General features: G+C 41.2%; 2 protein-coding genes across 4 annotated transcripts in view; both read left to right on the forward strand.

Annotated features, from left to right (window-relative positions):
- LOC145469679 (uncharacterized) overlaps positions 1–14,612 on the forward strand; it is a 159,729-nt gene that overhangs the window by 96,131 nt on the left and 48,986 nt on the right. The window lies entirely within an intron of this gene.
- Positions 1–14,612, forward strand: part of LOC145469688 (protein sidekick-1-like) — a 36,211-nt gene that overhangs the window by 12,850 nt on the left and 8,749 nt on the right. For all 3 annotated transcript variants that reach the window (XM_081453461.1, XM_081453462.1, XM_081453463.1), the window contains exons 5-13: positions 296–664; positions 1,596–1,898; positions 2,569–2,865; positions 4,763–5,056; positions 5,921–6,232; positions 7,531–7,893; positions 11,202–11,498; positions 12,772–13,062; positions 13,973–14,266. In XM_081453461.1, the coding sequence (XP_081309587.1) occupies positions 296–664; positions 1,596–1,898; positions 2,569–2,865; positions 4,763–5,056; positions 5,921–6,232; positions 7,531–7,893; positions 11,202–11,498; positions 12,772–13,062; positions 13,973–14,266 (2,820 nt within the window). The remainder of the gene's footprint in view (positions 1–295; positions 665–1,595; positions 1,899–2,568; positions 2,866–4,762; positions 5,057–5,920; positions 6,233–7,530; positions 7,894–11,201; positions 11,499–12,771; positions 13,063–13,972; positions 14,267–14,612) is intronic.

A 14,612-nucleotide genomic window follows, 5' to 3' on the forward strand; every position in this document is an offset into this window, starting at 1 on the left:
TTACTGTTACTGTTACTGCTACTGCTACTGTTACTGTTACTGTTACTGCTGCTGCTACTGCTACTGTTACTGTTACTGCTACTGCTACTGTTACTGTTACTGTTACTGTTACTGTTACTGTTACTGTTACTGTTACTGTTACTGTTACTGTTACTGTTACTGTTATTGTTATTGTTATTGTTATTGTTGTTATTGTTATTGTTGTTGTTATTGTTATTGTTATTGTTATTGTTATTGTTATTGTTATTGTCGCCTACTGCCAATATGGTTATGCACCGTTTTTCCTTTACTCTAGCTCCAGATAATCCGCCCATCAACATTACCGCAACAGTGATGTACCGCCCTAACATCACTTTTGACTACGTCATTATTACATGGGAACCGGTAAACGAGGGATTAAACGGAAAACTTCGCGCATATAATATACGCTGGAGGCCTGCCGCAGGAAACGCAAGTTACAAGGAGGAACGTATTAACATAACATCCTCGCAATCTCGGAGGAGGAGGAGGAGGAGCACGAACACGATAGGTGATTGCACCAACGACAGAATATTTGAGCTAAGAAATTTGAGTATTTACACCAATTATTCAGTCGAGGTCGCTGCCGTCACCGTCAAAGTTGGAGTATACAGTGATCCGAAGTATTTTCTCTCTCAGCAAGGAGGTATGCGTTGAATTTGATTAACACCTAATTTCTCATTACACTATCAAGACATTCTAAAGAATTAACACTGACGTCGATAATGAAGTAAATGATCAACCAGGGAATCCTTAAGTTGATGTGATGTGTGATTTTCAGAACGCAACTAAACGAAATGTTCTGATGAGATCAGTTAGAAGGTTTTTATACTTTATTTCAAAGCTACCTGTGAGGGCGACAGACGCAGTACAGATTGAAAAAAGACAACCAGAGATAATGAAGATGTTTACACTTATCCGGCTTCAAATCCGTTTTTAACAATAGCTGTCTAATTTCTCGCGCGCTGATTGGCTCATTTTTATCATCAATAAGAGTACAGACGGATAAAGTTTTAATTTATGCAAGCTTTCAAGTTCAACTTTCAGCTGTCAAACTGTCAACTTTTTGACCAATGAGATTTTATGGACTTTTTAATTAGCCAATCAAAAAGCGAGAAAAGATATTGACAATGTTCGCGTCATTTTGAATAAAATTCACTCATCTTTGTTTATGACAAGTTTACGACGTCTTCTCTCCTCATTTATTCCTGGTATTTGACCATTTTGAGGTCTTGTTATTGAAAAAAACAAATTGACGTCAGTTTTTAATGACCACGAGCCGCAGGCAAGTGGTTTCGCAGTAAACTTTGACAATGTTATGACGAAATTCATCATCAATAAGAGGACAGACGCATAAAAAACGTACGTCAATTTGTTAATTTGGCGGCGGTTTCAAAATTATAATAATGGCTTATATGGCTAACTTTTAAACCATACTAAACATTAAATTTCAGTTGAATTCTTGATGGAGTAACACATTCTCATATTTTACAGGGAGTGAAATGCATGATCACTGATTAGGAGAATTGATATTTTCATCAATGAACTTTCTATCACTTGGTTCTATCCTGTAATAGTTCCATCATTGCCTCCTGGAAACGTAACTGCCTTCAATGAAAGTTCCACCGAGATTATGGTCACGTGGTCTCCGCCCAGTGAGGACAGTGTTCGCGGTGTACTTCTTGGCTATGAGATTACTTACACTCCAGCTTGCAAAAATGCATCAGCGAGCCGAAGAGTTATGCTGTGTGGAAGAAATACATCATTTCACCTGGAAGAACTTTTAAAATACACGCTATATAATATCACCGTCGCCGCCTTTACCCGAGTGGGTATCGGAAAAGAAAGTGAGATTGAGCAGACCTGGACCGATGAAGACAGTAAGTGAAGGCTATCATGACGCTTATATTCGATTATTGGTAATTTTTAACGTACAATACCTTTTTCACAAACTTTGACACAATTCAGTTTTAAGTTGTACTTTTCAGTTTAAAGAAAGGAAATCATGACACGGTGCTGGTGTTTGGATATCTGGTCTTAATTTACATAGATTTTCACGACTTTATCTCTCCGTTTTCTCCTTAGTTTTAGTTTCGATTGAGAAGTGATATATCAGGCACTCAAGACAGAGTTTGACCACATTTTCAAACACAGCGCAATTCGTCAAAAATACTCCGCTATGCGCCATATTTCAACTCTCTTCTCGGTGTTTAGAAACGTGACCAAACACAGACTTCCGTTTTTGATATACAGTTGAACCTCGCTGTTTCGAACTCTCTGGGGAAATGAAACATAGTTCAAAGTAGCCGATAGTAAACGACTGAATGGCAAATCCGAGCGAAATGGTTTGAGTTCGAGATAACGGATAATTCGAAATAACCGCGGTCGCCATGTTAGGGGGGGTCCAACTGTATTACATACCGGGAACTCGAGATTGATACAAATACTACAAAGATATCTAAAAGATGTGATATGAAAGACACAGTTACGATCGATTCAAAGGGCAAGTTGGATTAAATCTTACATTTGACATTATTTTTGTGTGTTTAGAACCGGACGCGGCTCCAGAAAACGTCAGCGCAGTATCCACGACGTTTTCCAGTATAAACGTAAGCTGGGAACCTGTACCTAAGGCGGAACAAAATGGCATCATCACTGAATACGAAGTGAACGTGTCGAAAGTTAGCGGAGGGTTGGAAAGCCAAACTAACATCTTTACTAAAAACCTCAGTGCTGTGATACAGAACTTAACAATGTTGGTGATGTATAGGATTGAAGTCCGGGCTCATACACGTAAAGGACCTGGGGAGTACAGTCCGCCAAAAAAGCTGATGACGTTGGAAACAGGTAATGCTTTCAGGAAATAGCATGAGTCTCATCTCCTTTTAGTTTTGAAAAAAAAAAAAAAATTGTAGCCACTTTATTAAGACAAGAGAAGGACAAAATTTCCTGCAAGAAATGGTTAAACTTCATTTCGTGTTTCAGTTTGAAACATCTCAACATTGGCCACTGAAGCCCGTATTGCATATAAGTGCATATAAGAGGAAAGTTGTGTGGAAGGACTTTTGTCTCTATACCAAATAGCAGGTCAATTGCTCCAGAACAATTAACATCCTGGTTTATACCTGCCTTGATTGTTATAAAATTACACAAACACTTTTGAGTAATTTTTCATGTCCTTGAAAGCTAGTCAGGGCCTTGTACCTTACAATATTCAATCTGTTTTGCCACCCTCTAGCGATCAGGAGCAAGCATGTGAAAACCAGCCTTTAGTTTCTTATTTGACATTTCCTCTGTATCGTTGTTACTGTAAGAGAAACAATCGATATAATAATACCTTCACGCCAGTCGCAATCATTTTAAAAGGTATATTTAGTTTAAATACCTGTAGTTTGTGGTGCCTTATCCAACACAAAACGAAGTTTAGTGCAGAACAAAGATCAAACCAGCGTGGGAACAGGAATGTATCAGTGGTGAGAGCGCTCACCTACCCCCAATGTGGCCTGGGTTCGATTCCGGCTCGGTGCCATATTTGGGTTGCGTTTGTTGTTGGTTCTCGCCTTGCTCCGCGAGTTTTTCCTTGGGTACGCCGGTTTTCCTTCCTCCAGTAAAACCAAGATCTCCAAAATCCAGTTCCACTCGGAGAGAGGACCCGCGTGAAAATCACCTAAGGCTGATATGGCTTTCACGCTAGATATTGTAATTTATTTCATTTATGACACGTTTTCGGGGATTCAGAGCACATCATAGGAGCGGAAGAAAATTTGAACGTGCGAGATAGGTACAACGAGAGATAACAAGAAATTTCGTTCGAGCCAACTTCGCACGTATTTAGATTGATGAAAACTGACCAAAAAAACACTTCTCCTAAAATTGAAGTTAATACAATTGTTTGTCATAAACACGATGCAGCATCAATATCACGAATAGCACCTGTTTCCATTACAATTTAAAGATAGTTCAATTCAATTCAATTTTAATTTAAACTCTCGCAAACATAAATTTTACAGAGGTGTCAGAAAAAAAAAGAATACATAAAAATATATACAAATTACATTTTTACCACAATTGCTACTAATCTCGCGATCTGATTGGCTAATTTGCCGTTGTCGATAAGAGTCCAGACAGCGCTACTCGCGTCAATGTGTCACGCAATGCCTTTTTCAGCTCGCGCTCTTGAAAAAACATTTTGTTTATTAGTTGATATTGTGGTAGAAAAACAAGTCGAATGTGGTTTAGTGCTGTCTGTACTCTTATCGACAACGATACGCGTCATCACAATCACACTGGTCAAAATTTTTTGTGGACTCACGAGGCGCCGAGTGAGTCCACAACACTTTGACGACTGTGATGACGCGTACTCGTTGTCGACAAGAGTACAGACAACGTTAAATCACATTCGATTTGTTAAATAGATGATGATAAATAGCATTAATGAAACAATTTACTATTGTGATTAAAAAGTAAATTGTTAAAGATAGAAAGAAAAGGAGAAAAAGAAAGACAAATAGCTTAACTACAAGGTTGATTGTGTGGAGTTTAGGACACCTAGTAAATAGTTATATGGAACTAATCGAGTAGGTGCCCCAAAGTAACTAAATTCAGCAGAAGGAATGCAGTGTTAAATAAACAATTTAGGTTAAAAGTTTTTCTTCCAGATCTAACTACAGAAGAATTAATTACATTTCAACTTAACAACTAGTAATATTATTATAATAGCTTTTGTTGTTGTTTCTCTTTCCAGCCCCTTCCGTTGTTCCCACCAACCTTACAGCCCGTCTTACCACCGGAACCGCAGTTATAGTAGAGTGGCAAATTGCAGACCTGGAACCTGGGTTTAGACTCCGGCGATACGTGGTATTTTACAGAGAATTGGTATATGGAGGGAATAACAAAACCTTAAATACGAGCTCCGATGTAACGCAGGAAACTCTACGCGGTCTGAATTTTTTCACTACGTATGAAATCAAAGTGGCGGCGGCCACCAATTTCATAGGAAGTTACAGCGAACCGGTTAATGTTACAACCAAAGAAGGAGGTAAGACAATAATTCAGCTATCAAGAGGAAATGGGGAAAAAAAAATCCAGATCCTTAAGCTTCACAATTAAGCCAGTCCATTACGAGGGTCAAGATGAGGATACTGCAATGTAGGTCATCAATTGGACTATTGTAAATGTCTGGCGATTTCTCGGCTATCAGCTTTTTGAACTACAGCCATTTCTCATGATCAGCTGCAATACATTTTGCAGATCTGACACCTCAGCTATCAATTAGCAACGCGTTATTTCTGACCTGACAGAAAAATGTTGAGAGAATCTCAGTTGTCAGTTAAAACTTGAGCTAGACACTCTACTATTAGTGCATTATTTAATTAATCTTCATTAATCGTCATTAATCTTATCTTTATTACGCTTGCCTCGACTTAGTTAAGTAACAATGCACGAATACCTGGAATGATTCAGTTTGCGGAACAAACATAATGGAAGCGCTCTGTATACCGTAAACTGCCGCTGATAAGCGCTCCCGCTTATAAGTCTCCCCTCTCTTGCCCCTTCCCCCCTCCCCCCTCCCCCCCCCCCCCCCCGCGCATATAGGTCCATCTTCCTATAAATGAACAAAATATTACTTGCGATTATAAGTCTCCCCGGATATAAGCCCTCTTCTAGTTTAAAAGGAAATGAGATCTATTTATTACGATGTTTTAAGGCTAGATTAAAAACCAGTATAAGAAAAACTTATCGCGATCAACACCGGCTGTAGCTCATTACGAAGCTGTATTAGCCCGGGGCTCATAAGCCACAGTTTACGGTGTATGTGTATGTCCACAGCGCATGTCTTGTAGTTCTGTGCATTGAGTGGAATTGCGGGTATAATGTAGAACGTTTCTCGTTATTGTTGTAGTACCACAGGGAGCCCCAGTAAACGTCACAGTGGTTCCAGAGACAAATTCTAGCATACGAGTGAGTTGGGAGCCTGTACCCAAGGAGGAGCGTAACGGGACTATCACTCACTACAATGTCAGAGTGACGAACAAAAGCAGCGGGGAAGTGTTAAATAAGAATTTGAATGTGAGCGGAGGGGAAGTTAAACAATCAACGTTGATACAAAACTTGGAGATGTATGTCACCTACATCTTTCAAGTCCGGGCTTTCACCAAAGAAGGCGCAGGTCCTTTTAGTCAACCTTCCGTCAACGGAACGACTACACAGACAGGTAAAGCTGCCCAAGAAGAACAACTGTAAGGAGAATCAAAATTTGAGACGCTCATTCGTCGCTTTAAAATAAGTGTTCGTCGGTGGGAAAGACGAAAAACGTCTAGTCATCCCGGGGCAGGGGTGCCTTGGTGTTGTGGTTGCGTAGATCGCTTTTCCAACCGATCCACGCCAGGAAGGTCCACGCCTCCACCCCCCACACACCTTATCACAGGGTGTGGTGGCGGCAGTAGTAGGTATACTAGCCCTTGCTTTTCCAGCTTGTCTGCCACCTTCGGCTGCAGCTAGTGATCTCGTTGGTTTTACATGTTGTGTGTAGCCGAACGCCATTCGGGATGTCCAGAGCAGCCTGTTCCCAGCTGTCGTGCTTAACGTTAAAGGTCTTGAGAGAAGCTTTCAGTGTGTCGTTGAAGCAGTTCTAATGGCCTCCTTTGGAATGCTTGCTTAGGCCGAGTTAGCTATATAAGACTATTTTTGAAAACCGCTGGTCTGGCACGCGATCCACATCACCTGCCGAGCTTAGCTGGGCAAGAGAAAGCGAGCTTTATAACGTAAATTTGTCTACGATGTAATTTTATCGAAAGCGAGCTTTATACTGTAAAGAGAGTTATAACACAGAATGGATAAAATTTTGACTAATCCTTTTGGACCGACAATTTCTAGAAGCTTAAATTCTTGACTAGGCTTTAAAAACAAACACAAATCAAAATTAATACCTTGTAGAACGGCACTTGGCAATGGACGAGAATGTATTGCAAAAAAAGGTATGACTAAAAATAGCGAATGTATAAACGGGCTTAATCTATCAATCAGTCCGATAGCAACAGGTCACGTTTTTCTGCGCGACAAGTCACGGTGTCCGTTGAGTGACAGTTACAGAAACCAAAGAGAAAAGGAATGCCGTATATCGTCGAATTAGCCCCCTCCCCCCTCGAATAAGCGCCCCCTTCGAATAAGCGTCCCTCCTATCGGCCAAAATTCAAAATAAGCGCCCCCTCCTCTCCTCTTATTTTGTGGACGTGTACTGAGACAACAAAGGATGCATAGTTTTCGATTTGTACATTGTTTCAGTTTGTGAACACGTTAAGTACTAACGGTGCCGCGATTTAAACTTCAGGATCAGCTTTTTATGTCGATAAACAGCTCATGCTGTTATTTACGCGCAGATGATGTATTGAAAAAAAAATGATCATATCAGGCCACCAAACAATGGAAACAGTGTTCGGTGAAATTTGTGAAATCTCGGAGCTTGTCAAAAATGTTGAACTGATCGAGTTCCCTTTTACCTTTCATTACCAGCTCCTGACGTTGTCTTGAACGTCACTGCAGAAGCTCAAAGCAACTCCACTATTATGGTCACATGGAAAATAGAACACATTCACGACCGGTTGAGAGCAAAGAACCTCACAATAGAGTATTGCGAAATGAAACGAAATAAGCCAGAGGAATTGGATAAGGGTTGCAATCCCTGCAAATACAAGAACATCACTGAAATAACAGATATAATAAGCTCACATACAGAACTTCTTACTGGTCTGCGGAGCTATACGAGATACCGCGTCAAAGCGAAAGCAATAAACATCGTTGCTAAAGATGGGACGGAAGTTACAACTCCGTATGGGAAGTACAGCAACCCGAGTTATAGCAAAACACAAGAGGGAGGTGAGGAATTCGTTTTTCTTAAAATAGGTTTTGATTGATTCATTGATTGATTGCGTTCGAGAGGTTCTAATCGGGTAATGGACAAAAAAATTGAGTTGCTGAGTATGTATCTCTCAATGGACACCAATCCCCCCCCCCCCAAAAAAAAAATTCTTCAGGGGCGAATGACATCATATCCCTGTTCGTCCAGGTGATCTTTCGAGTGTTGTGCAATATTGCGGACTTCCGAGTGTCAAGGCAGCTTATTGTAGACTGTAGCGGATGAGTGGTTTATTTAAAGTTTCAAGTTAGTGTTAATGGTATTTAAAAACCTTGCAGACATGTCATTACGAAATGTGTACGACTTTTCGTACCAACAGAAAACTGTAGTTTGGCTGCGTGTCGTGTACCCTCTTCTCTTCGACCAAAACGAACGTTGCTTTCTGCTGAATAAATCAAAGGAGGAAATGTGTAGTTTCACTTTGCTGGACTAGATTTCTGTTTGCAAAATATGTAACATAAACCCAACGAAAGTGTTTTCATAGGAAAAGAGTTCAACCCCCACAGGATTACTTTAGTACACCAACATGTCCTCCGTTTCACTGTTTCGGACTTGAAAATGCTCAATAGCTGTTCTTCCAAAGCCAAGGCGATTCAAAGTCGTGTTCGTAAATAGAATAATTGTCCTAGTTTGGGTAATAAATGCACGTTGTATCGCATTCCGACGAAACAGGCAACGTTTGTGTAGATTTACACAGTCGAGAATCGTAGGGTTCCGGTCAGTATGAAATATGGACTGCGGACTGCGGACTGCGGACTGCGGACTGCGGACTGCGGACTCCAGGACTGGGTATAAAACACGGACTGAGGCATAAAACGAGGAATAAGCATTACGGACTGGGTATAAAACACGGACTCGGGTATAAAACGCGGACTGCAGACTAAATGCGGCCTACCGACTGCAGTCCGTGTTTTATACTGACTGGTCGGACCTGTTAAATATTACACGATACATGTATAAACGCGAACAAACCCTCTCGTATGCACGTGCTTTTCGATCAATTCATTTGTTTTCGCTCCCGCTGTAGGGAGCCAAATTTCACGTCTACCTATCAGCTCCGGCACAAAATGCTTTTCCTAGAATTTTTGCTTTTTCAACATACCGAACCACCAGTACTCGAACGCACTCTTTAATCTACGATTACTACTAGTATAACTATTTAATTGATTTAAGTGCTACCTTCGCCGAAGGAATTTTGAGTGACTGATTAAGAGAGCCTCCCAGGGGTCGTAGGATGTTCTCCTGATACCTTGAAAATTTCACTTTTTCTCTCTTGTTCCATATAAATAAATTGCATTTTCGCTTGATTTCATTTTGTTCAAGGTTCCCTTTAATAGAGGATCTAGGAAACATCCCTTGTTTCTTTAAGTTGATCCCAAAAATATCTCTGTTCCCTTGAAATATATGATCAGGTTCCCTTGTTCCCCCAAAACCCCTGGGAGGTCCTGTCACTAACTGGCTGACTGACTGACTGACTGACTGTCTGACTGACTGTCTGACTGACTGACTGACTTTCTGACTGACTGACTGACTGACTGACTTTCTGACTGACTGACTGACTGACTGACTTTCTGACTGACTAACGGACTGACTGACTGACTGACTGACTGACTGGCTGGCTGGCTGACTGACTGACTGACAGATTTACCGATTGACTGATCGATCGATCGACATTTACATACGTTAAGTCGATAAAAATCTTAAACCATCCTATCCACTATGAGAAGTGTTAAAAAAATCCGTATTGAAACACTAAACAAATCTAAAAGATGACAAAAGTTAAATTGAGACCTTAAACTACTGTAAAAACTTTTAAATATCCAAGCTTTCGCCGATCCACAGCATCATCGGGGGGGGGGGGGGGGGGCGGGGGATAAGAGAAATATTCCGCGTAAGGCTCAAATACAAATGTAAAGTAAAAACGTGTGAAAAGCGAAAGAATGGACGGAATAAAATGTTTTAGATAAATAATAAGGAACATATGTAATAAAATACGAATATTATGATCTAATGGGCGAGTGTCAATATACAAAAAGTCTCGCTAGATATGCTAAAATAGTCATTGGAACAAAACGTCCGCAAATTCGCTGCATTCCACTCGGGAGTTGAGAGTAGGTTTGTATTTTCGTATGTAAAATGCTTCGAACAGGCGTAGGTTTGCGGGATCCGCAAACGTACTAAAAGAAATTTGAAATCTAAAAGAATTACTTGATTGATTGATTGATTGATTGATTGATTGATTGATTGCTCGATTGATCGATCGATTATTTAATCAACTGGTCAGTTCACTTGAGTCACGTTTTCGTTCAAAAAATTTCAATCATATCTACATTTCCCTTAATCAATTGCTTGTGTAGGGTAAAGTCTGAATACGAACCAAGTGGCCCATCAGGCCGGAGGATATCCCGGTTCTGTAGCGAGTAGGAGTATTTCTAATCGCCCCTAGATGGGACGCTAGTCCATCGTAGGGTTACCCCAGGCAGTAAATTCGCCAGTACCCATTTGTGCGAGCGCACTAACCATGAGGCCACCGTGCCTCTACCATTGACCATTGAACAATTGTACCGAAGACAGGGGAGGCCTCATGGTTAGTGCGCTCGTCTCCGGATTGAGTGGTCTGGGTTCGAGCCCTGGCCGGGGACATTGCGTTGTGCTCTCAGGCAAGACACTTTATTCTCACAGTACCTCATTCAACTCAGGTGTAAAAATGGGTACCAGGGAACGTAATGCTGGAGGTAACCCTACGATGGACTGGCATCCCATCCAGGGGGGAGAAGAAATACTTCTAGTCGCTTCATGCCACAGAAACCGGGATAAGCTGCGGCCTGATGGGCCACTTGGCTCGTGTGCAGACTTAACCCTACCGAGGACTGGTTACGGTTCTTTTATTGTTCGGGTTTTATCTGACCGTTGACTTCTAGTAACATAGAATAATAAAAATAATTTACAAGGTAAGGTAACGTATAAAAATCAGCCGAAAATTTCCGATTGATTTCCGAATGTTGGGAGAAAGGCAGTCGGATTGTTCAATGCTTCACACCGCGCGTCCTCATCAAGAACTCTGCGCTATTAATAAATAAATGCATTACTTGTTACGCAACATTACGTGACGCCCTTAATGCCACGTAATCAGATTTAGATTTGGTGTTGGCGAGTAACAGTTTCAATGCATTATGGGAGGTGAGTGTAATGATCATGATTGAACAAATTCCGGGCACAGAACTCATAGATAGCAAGTGTAACGTGCTCCTACTTTACCATCCCACAGTTCCTGGGGACCCACCGGCAAATGTCAGCGCCAGCCCAGACAGCACCACGAGCATCAAAGTGAAATGGGATCCAGTAACGGAGTGCAAAACAAATGGAGAAATCATCAATTACATCGTTGAGGTGTATAACAGTACTTTGGGGGAAGTAAACTATGCTAATGTCAGCGGGAGTGAATTTTCCAAGGTCATTAAGGGCCTACAAGAGTACACAAATTACTCTGTTAAAGTGTTCGCCGCGACGGCCAAGGGCGAAGGTCCATCAAGTGAATATAAAAACACGACAACTCACCAGCCAGGTTCGTATAAAGAAAACAATTTTTTCATTGCCGGCGAGTGAAGGACATAAATTTACGCTGCTCTGTGGCGCGGAGGGTAAGACAATGGCATTTACATTTAATGAGTGAAATCTGAGCAAGTTTGTGGACGATGATGAATTAATTTTCCGTAATTCTGCACCTAAGAGTGTTTCTAAAACACCTTTCTCACGAGAGTTATTCTACCAATAGACCATATTCGTACTCACGGTATTGCACTGGAACTAGCTTGCAAGTGAGGCTCATGCAGGCAATCTATTCAAATGCAAATGACGTAACGCTGTTTTTAATGATATTCTCCCGCATTAACCTCCATTGCAAGCTGGTTCCAGTCCAATACCGAGTATACGAAACTGGTCTATTCAAGAAGCTCCGCTGCGCAAAGTTTTGTCTTCATTAGGCAAGAAGCTCTCTCTCTTTTTTCTTACAAATAGGAGAATATGAATAGAGTTCAGCTAATCCCGCCCCCCCCCCCCCCAATAATAGTTAGAAATTGGGCAAAATGATATCTGTCGGCAGAGAAATGGCCTGTTTTTAACAGGTAACTCAGAAATGAACTGAAACTTAAAGGGGCTCAGTCACGGAATTTTGAGTTATTTTGGCCACATACAAAATTACCTTTAAATGGTAGGAAACCTGAAAATAACAGTTGAATAAGATAGAAAAACACCAAAGAGATAATAATAAACCATAAAGGAACAAGGATGGCTAAGGATGGAGAAGATTAGCACGGATTACAAGCGACGAATTTAAAGAATTTAAGCTAAACTTTTCAATATGCGCAAACCGTGACTGAGCTCCTTTAAAGTGATTGCTGAGATATCACAAAACAAAATTGACAACAGGCAAAATGACAACAGGTAGATTCTGGGTATGAATCAGTGCACAAGTTTATAAGTCGCATCGTCCCAGCAGCTGCAAGACGGTCACTTTTGAGGTTTTGGTACGTGTGTTGGCAATAGGCCACACACGGGTCCTGTCCAAAAGAGGGTCATGTACGCCTGCGCACAGACAATTACCCGAAGAGCCCCGTGGAGGGGTAGTTATGGGCAGTTGTTTTGTCCGGATGAGGACTAATCATTATAGATCTCCTAATTGGTTAACAAACTTCTACAGACACAAAAAATCACTATGTAAAAGTCCGTATGGCCGCCTTTTTAACTTTTTACCTAGGACAGTCCCGAAACTGTATTAAATGCAAAAATACCTCAATTGTGACACACCAGACAAGGATTGGAACATATTTTATTTTCAGCACCGAAGACTGTTCCTGAAAATGTCACTGCTGTGGCCACAGGGAATTCAACTATTCATGTAAAGTGGAGTTCCATAGACATTTCATCCAATAATAGTTTCCGAGGATTCAGTGTAAAGTATGAGGCAGACGGGCATCCAAAAAGGAGTGGAGAAAATAAGACAGGGCACACCAACGAAATTACATTAACTGGGCTTAGAATGTTCACTAGATACAAGATCCGAGTTGCAGCGCGCACGACACAAAATGGGAACTACAGCAAAGCGGCTTACGCGAAAACCCGGGAAGGAGGTAAGAACAGGAAAATCTATATGAAACATAATATACCATTTCCGAGTTACCTTGTGCCTCTGTTTGAAAACGAGCCCTCGTGTAATGAGTTTTATTTGCATGAAAAAGAACCTGTAGAAGAAACAAATTTTCATATGAGTGGTTTCGCCCGAAGACTCGTTTTGACACCGAGGCAAAAGACAACTTGGAAATGGCCTACTGCTTGCAATTGAAAGAAACTTCGAAATAATAGCTTACTCCGGTAGAATAACATTAAAGAGGTAAAAATAAACTAAAAAAGAGTAAGGATGGTTAAGATCGGGGAAGATTGAGACGGATTACAAATGATAAACCTTGAAAGATTAGGATTTGCCATCCTGTGACATTGATTCTTTGACAACAAAATCAGTAGTGGATCTAGCGGAGGGGCCTGGGAGGCCCGCGCCTCCCCTCCCTTATATTGGGTAAAAAAAAAAATCGCAGAAGGAAGAAAAGCCGGCAGGGCAAGCAACTTACCCCCCCCCCCCCCCCCCTCAAGCGCAAGGTCTGAATCCACCACTGAAAATTAACATAATTATGTCAACCTAACAAGGGTGGTTAACATCGGGTCATATGACGAGGTACGTTTAATTTGTTATACCATCAAGCTATGTATACATATAAATTTTAAAAAATGTGGTATTGGTAAGGTCTTGATGAATTGCCCAGACAAAGGAGACTATCTGAAAAACGTTTGTTGCGCAAATTGCATTAATACTCTGAACTGTCGTTCCCAAACACATAACAAAAGCACTTCTTAAAGGTGACGGCGGTTGTTCTCTCTACGCATGCCTAGAAACAAATATTTGGGGACGAGGTTGACATGGTCATCTTTTCAATCGGTTTGTAAAAAATATCCACGTATAACCCTCCATGTTTTTCCTCTATCTAGTTCCCACGAAACCACCGGCTAACATTGACGCGGACATCCTGGACAAGTTTGTAGTAATCAGCTGGAATCGAGTTCCCGAAGAGTCGCGTAACGGTGAAATACTGGGTTACCGCATAACCTACTATCAAGCACGCAATCAGACTTATCAACAGACCGAAACAAAGCCTCATGATTTCTTTTCAGTTCAGCTCAAGTCACTTGATAAATTCACAGAATACCACGTCAAGATTTTGGCATACACCGGAGCAGGCAATGGGAAAGTTGACCACATTTCGTTTAACACCAGTGACGATAGTAAGTATCAACATCGAAATTCTCCATGCTGTGTTCCATTCAGTTCCTATCATTCTCTTTGGGAGAATATCGTTTTTAAAGATTTGAGCAAACGGACTCGCAAGAAGACGCAAGTTGAAAACTTGGGTCTACTTGCGATTCCGTTTGGCAAGGACTTGTGTGCACTTGCGTTGACTTGCGCTCACTTAAGTCGAGATCAAATTTATGCACGCAAGTCGACGCAAGTTGAGTGACGTCCAGTCGTTGTTATGGCAACCTATTAGCCAATGAAACACAGGGTATGTCTGCGAGCGATGGCCTTGAAATGTTTTTCTTTTGCGACTTGTACTTGTGAGGAAACTTGCTA

This window comes from Orbicella franksi, chromosome 15 (genome assembly GCF_964199315.1).
Source record: "Orbicella franksi chromosome 15, jaOrbFran1.1, whole genome shotgun sequence".
NCBI classification, from domain to species: Eukaryota; Metazoa; Cnidaria; class Anthozoa; order Scleractinia; family Merulinidae; genus Orbicella; species Orbicella franksi.